Below are 6,329 nucleotides of genomic sequence, written 5' to 3' on the forward strand. Positions count from 1 at the left end.
GAGCTTTGAGATCCAAAAGGCACTGAAGTTACGAGTGGTTCCCAGCACTTGCATATGTCCACAGAAGAGCTAAATATGGATCTGCTCAAGTAACTCTCTGGGCACTTTCTGGTGGGCTCAGGTGCATTCCAACACGTTTGGACCACTGGCTGCTGGTGTAACACTGCACAAAAACTCCGTTACTCTTTAGACCTGCACTGGGAAGCTGATGTAGATTTTATGGTTTGGTTTCAGGACCATCATCCATCTCAGCAAAACCAGAGTGGATTACATGGCATTTATTTGCGAGCCTTCTGCACCGGTCTTGATTCAGTCCTGCAGCCGTATCGACAGGCACTACTTGACCTAGAACAAGAGGTAAAGGAGAGAGACTTGGAACAAGAGGCTGTCCTGCTGCTGACAGATTGTGGAAAGTTGTCATTTCTGCAATTAATATGCTAAGTAGTAGTAGCTAAAGAGGAGACAAGGTATTTTCCTTTCCACATCAGGGATGTCTTCCAAATTATTCCTGTGAGGTGCCATTGTAAATGACTCTTTGTTCTAATAAGTATTAAGTCCCCTCTACCTTCAATTCAGTAAGTGCCCCATCTGCCTTAGAGCCCAGTGCTGTCTCAGACTATTGTGACTTCTGTTTTCAGTTGTAAAGGTTTCGATTAATCTCTGCTAGATTAGCAGCTGTCATATCTTGGGTACTGTCACCATCCAGTGGTTGTTATAGCCTAAAACGGGACACAGCCCAAAAATATGTGAGGGGAAAAAAAGCTGTGGGAACTAAAGGTTTGGAATATAGAGCCAAACATGCTTTTTTACTTATCCATACCTTATTTTAATTTTCATTAATTGCTTTGTTGTTCTTGCAGTTTCTGTCCGACCCGCATCTTTCCATCTCACATGTTAATTATTCCTTGGACCAGGTATGTTATGTTAATAAACAGGTAGTGCTCTTTGGTTACTCTTATCACTCCTTGAGTCTAATAAGAAAGTGGGTGGGATAAATAAGGGTTAGTCTGTCATGTCACGCCATTTCTTTTCAACGCCTCTACATTTGTAGTCCCTTAATCATGCTCAGAGGATCACTTGCACTTTGACAAAAAGCTTAGGTCCTCCACCTTGATCCTTGCATATTCCTCACTGCCTGTGTTTAGCCTGAACTGCAGCTGGAGTATAGTAACTTCATGCATCTTGTCCAGTGGAGGGAGGACATTCTTCCTAGAGATTTTCATGTCATGTTTCTAATTTGTGGGGAAAGCCAGATGATAGTTTCATTAAATTATTGTCATCAGCTGCTGTCCACACTTACTCAGGTATAGTTTTTCTCTCTCCCTTGCATAGCAACCTAATTCAATATTTTGCTCCTTGTTCTGCAGTTTCAGTTACTCTTCCCCTCTGTGATGGTCATGGTGGAACAGATCAAGACTCAGAAGGTACAGTAAAATTTTAGCTGGTTTTGCTTAACAAGTTTCCTCTTCAGCTGATAAAGTTCTTTCTGCCCTCATCCCAGACCTTTAATACTAGGAAAGAATGTGGTTTCAGTAATGGGTGCCCTATTCCTAGTACTACTGTAAGTATTGAATAACTATTTTGCAAATCCATTTACACTGGATTTGACTTTTTCATTATCAGTATGATATTTGATGACTTGCTTTTTATAATCACAATACATTCCGTAGTACGAGATGCTGCTGGTTGGAATTTCTTCTTTTCTGAGTGTTTTCTCCCACTGTCACCTGAAAAAAAAAAGCCAGAAGCTGATGTTTCCAGAATCCAGAGATGCTTACTTTTTGTTAGGGGAAACTTTTGAGAGGAGCTTCGGTGTAGAGCCACACATAGAAGGCCTCTTTCTTGACTACATGGAGTATGTTACATCTTTCTTTCTGTACGACTTGTGCAGCTTGTTGAGGCATTTTCTTGTTAGCTGAAAGTGTAGTGTTTAAATATCTGAAAAGATCAGTACACATCCAAATAACAGACCTAGTCTAACCATGTTTTCTTTCTGCAGATTCATGGATGTCAGATATTGGAGACAGTCCACAAACATAGCTGTGGGGGGCTGCCTCCTGTCCGCAGTGCTCTTGAAAAGTATGTAGATACAGTAAAGCTATTATTTCATTCTTCTGTAGTAACTGGAGTTAGTGTCAAAATGTTTCTCTTGTGAAAACAGTACATGCAAAACAGGCTTGCATGATATAAAGTAGGAGTTGCATGCAGGGAAAACTGTCACAGTCCCCATTATTTATCTAATGCAGGCTTATGGCAGGAATTAAGGCTTTCTCCATACTTAGGACTTAGGGTTGAGGAAAGTTCAGACCCTATGTTTTTTCTTCTTTTGAGGTCTACGTGAACTGTTTTGCATATGGTAGACCTGTTGTTGTTTTTTGATCCTTCAAAAGGATAAATGTGACTGGGTGAGTGTTGCTAGGTTTGTATGTCCTTGGGGAGAAAGTCAGACTACTTAAAAGATAACTTATGTTTGTACTGAAATGGTAATTGAAACAGCAGGACTGGGAAGCCACTGCAAACTTACTTACACTTCTGGTATACTAGCAAATCTCTGTGGAGAAGCCACATATTCAGATATATGTTAGTTTAGTTTTGCAAGTGATCAGTCCACCTTTCTCTGTTTAAAAAAAAAAAAAAAAATTATAAAATTCCACATTAGCCATTTAGCACTTGCCATGTTGCCTGGCTGACTAACTGGACTTTCCAGAGTGATGTACAATGAGGTTTTGATTACTGCGTGCAAAGGCCCCACCGTCTGTTTCTCTTGACCTCAGGATTCTGGCTGTGTGTCATGGAGTCATGTATAAGCAGCTCTCTGCCTGGATGCTGCATGGATTGCTACTAGACCAACACGAAGAGTTCTTTATCAAACAGGGCCCCTCTTCTGGGAATGTCCCTAGCCAATCCGAAGAAGATGATGATGACCTAGGAATTGGGGGACTTACAGGAAAACAGCTACGAGAACTGCAGGACCTGGTAAGATTGCGAGTTGTAGCTTGGCATCCTTCAGTCCTTAGGGAACTAAAGAAGAAATATGTTGTCTTCTGCTTCAGTGTGAGCTATGCTAGACTGGACATATATTGAGACCTGGTAGGATGGCAAATCAACAGAATATTGTAATAGGTTGCAGCTAGGCATAAAGGACAGAGACGTATCATTTGGCACGGTTGGATACTCTTGGGGCAGAAAGCCCTATGGATGGAATCTGTGTAGACGCTGATGTCAAGTAATTGGAACTGCTGTACTCACCCTGCTCTTGACTGACTCTTTTCTGATTCCTTACAGTCAACACTGTGATGATCTACTCAACATAGGCATTGGTGGTGGTGTGAGCAATTGCAAGGGAATTGATTCGTACCCTTTCTGTTGGCAGCTGGGTCAGGTACCTTTCTTGCACAAGGTGGTTGTGCAAATGTTACCTAACAGGGTAATACTACTGACATTACTGGGGAAAAATGTGCTATGCAAGAGTCAAGAGGTTGCTAAAAACATGTCCAGGGTGCTAAGTTAAGCAAGGGAGCAATCTGCCAGTACACTGGTGAAATGCAGTAACTCCTCATGTAGATGGCATACCATTAGAGTGCCCTTGTGCACAACGGCTTTCTCAGTGGAGTAATCTTCCACACTTTGTGCATCTGAATAGTGTTTGCATCAGGGACCAGTGAAGAGCAACTGCAGCTCTAAATTCACACTCTAGTTTACTGTGAGAAAATATTTCATGGGCACCCATGGTGTTAGTGCGCTGCATGTAGCTTGGCTGTGAACACACAGAAGATTCACCGCCAAAACACCCTGCGTTGCATATAATTAAGTGCCCTGTACAAACAGTCTCTGCTGAGGACAGACTACACGCAGGCAAAACCAAGGGAAAACTTTAAAGGCAGTTAATGAAAAATCTATTATTTCACTATATTGGATATAGGAAGGATGCGAAAATCAATGAGTCTTCTAGATCCATGGTGCAAAATCTAGGCATTAAGAAGATGATACTGAGAGAGCCTAATTAACTTTTTTCTAGTATTATTGACTAACAGTATTGGCAATTCTTCAGTCAGAGAGTAAAATAAGAAATCCTGAGTGTTGATGGGATAGACTGATAAAATACTTGGGTATTTCCTTATCTAAAAGTGTCAGAAGAATCTTAAGAAAAGAATTGCCAAGCTGTTAACGTCAGTATACAAACTTGTACTGAACTTTGCTATTAAAATGAAGAATTATGCAGAATTCTTCAAACGTTCTCAAAAATTTGTTAGCACAGTGTTTTTTGGGTAATGGACTAATGAACCTAATTCTCTAATAACAAGAAAGCCAAATGAAAGAATCAGTATTGCTTCTCTGAAGGAAAATCTTTCCTCTGTACTTGGAGTTCTTTATTAATACATTCAGAAAAAAGTTAACAACTTGCTGTATTGTCTTAAACACCTTTCGCAGGAACTGAGAAAATTGCCTAATTTATGCTAGCAAGCCTTCAGATCTTTAACCTATTTGCTCACTAGTGGAGGTGTTTACATTTGGCCTGTATGACAAGTGTTCTAGCGTATTAAAATATATAGGAATGGGTGTAGGGGAGGATTATTTTTGGTAATGCTAATTAACATAGTTATGGCTGCAAAAAAACTCATGCAGTTGCAACAAAAATTCCTTTTGCTGATGTAACATTATCCTTTGGGAGAGCCAATTTGCTGCTATTCCACAAAGGTTTAGCTTCTCCTTTTCCTGCTTCTGCTCCCCTCTCTGATGAAAGCAACATCTTATCTAGGGAGATCGGCTAGTGTACCAGAAGTATAAAGAAGTTTGCAGGCTTACTTAAATGATGCAAATCAGGTTTGCTACCTTTCTGCTTACTTCCAATGTACTTGGATTCCCCCTCTCACACACACACACCCCCCTTTATACACCTTTTCTGTCTGGTTGTCTCACACTTTTTTTGCTTGATTTCTTTTTCCTGGGGTCTTTGACAGCGCTTGATTGAGGAGGAGAACATGTTAGCTCCATCTCTAAAACAGTTTTCTCTGCGAGTAGAAATGCTGCCTTCATACATTCCTGTGCGTGTTGCTGAGAAAATCCTCTTTGTGGGAGAATCTGTACAGATGTTTGAGAATCAAAATGTTAACCTGACTAGAAAAGGTAAGGAACATCTTTCTTGCGGCCTTTGCTCAGTTATGAGTGACTGACAAGTATCTTCCAAAATGCTGTCTTAATAAATTCCTCAACAGTCATTGACTATTGGCTGATATTCTTCAGAACTTATGGATGGTTGTACCAGGACAGAACAGTGGTCCCAGTGTTCTGCTTCTGATTGATTCTAAGGGAGCAGTATAAGAACAGGATGAGTAAATAATAACACTTTCCAAACATAGTCTCAAAGTTTCCAGCAAGAAGTCACCGTGTGATTTGCTCTGGATAAATAAAGTGATTGCAAAGGTCGTGTTTTCTTTTCAGTTTGCATCCCTGTCCCTGAAGGGTGCAGACAGACACAAGGGCACATCTTGCTCTGAGTGTGTATGTTGCAGAATGATGTCATAGGATTAAAACACATCCATAAACATAAGAGATTCATTGCAAGGTGGTCCCAAAGGTCGCTGTGGAAGACTAATGGTCAAGATGGAGCCTTTAAGACAGCAAGATAGAGACAATTCCAGCTGATGGTTCTCTTTGAGAGCCTGATAAGTTTACATTGGAGATGGTTTTGGAAATACAGTCCTGCGCCAATTGAGGAGGAGCGCTGTGAAGGCTCTGTCTTGAGCTTCTCTGTGCAAAAGTACTCAAATGACTTGAGCAACATTGTAGAGAACATTGGACTGCTTTCTTGCCTTAGGAGAAGCGAGGTGAAAAATTGATCTTCTAGCTTAGTTGGTTTAAAAAAAAAAATCTCCAAGTTCAAGCCGTAGGACAGATTTGAAAGGGGCGGGGGTAGGAGAGAACCAAACTAACTGGTTAATGTGGCAGAAAAGTTGTGGGTTCAAAGATCTAGCTCAGTGCTAGGAAAAGGGCTATTAGTGGCAATCATTTACATAGAAAATATTTTGGGTTTTTACTGATACCACAGCACTGCCATGTCAAGTGTCTATACTGTAACTGTACTTGCAATAGTAATCTTGTACCTTGGTACTTGCACTTTGAGGCCTCCTCAACTTCACATTCCTCGCCAGACCTGAGATGGTGCTGCCTGGACAGCCTTTCCGCCCCACTGTGCTGGAAGGGGCTTGCACTTCTCCAAATGGTATTCCTTTTTATTGTCCAAAACACTTTTCTCATTGCTGCACAGGCTCCATCCTAAAAAACCAGGAGGACACTTTTGCGGCAGAGCTACATCGACTTAAGCAGCA

At 41.0% G+C, this 6,329-nt stretch overlaps 1 protein-coding gene across 1 annotated transcript in view; it reads left to right on the forward strand.

Annotated features, from left to right (window-relative positions):
* The first annotated feature begins 237 nt into the window (after nucleotides 1–237).
* TUBGCP4 (tubulin, gamma complex associated protein 4) overlaps nucleotides 238–6,329 on the forward strand; it is a 12,523-nt gene continuing 6,431 nt past the window's right edge. The window contains 8 exon segments of the mRNA XM_009573983.1: nucleotides 238–357; nucleotides 861–914; nucleotides 1,368–1,424; nucleotides 2,000–2,079; nucleotides 2,775–2,976; nucleotides 4,962–5,127; nucleotides 6,269–6,325; nucleotides 6,328–6,329. The exon segment at nucleotides 6,328–6,329 is cut by the window's right edge and continues 54 nt beyond it. Coding sequence (XP_009572278.1) covers nucleotides 1,392–1,424; nucleotides 2,000–2,079; nucleotides 2,775–2,976; nucleotides 4,962–5,127; nucleotides 6,269–6,325; nucleotides 6,328–6,329 — 540 coding nt within the window. The 5' untranslated portion in view covers nucleotides 238–357; nucleotides 861–914; nucleotides 1,368–1,391.

Source organism: Fulmarus glacialis, unplaced genomic scaffold (genome assembly GCF_000690835.1).
Source record: "Fulmarus glacialis isolate BGI_N327 unplaced genomic scaffold, ASM69083v1 scaffold30843, whole genome shotgun sequence".
NCBI lineage: Eukaryota > Metazoa > Chordata > Aves > Procellariiformes > Procellariidae > Fulmarus > Fulmarus glacialis.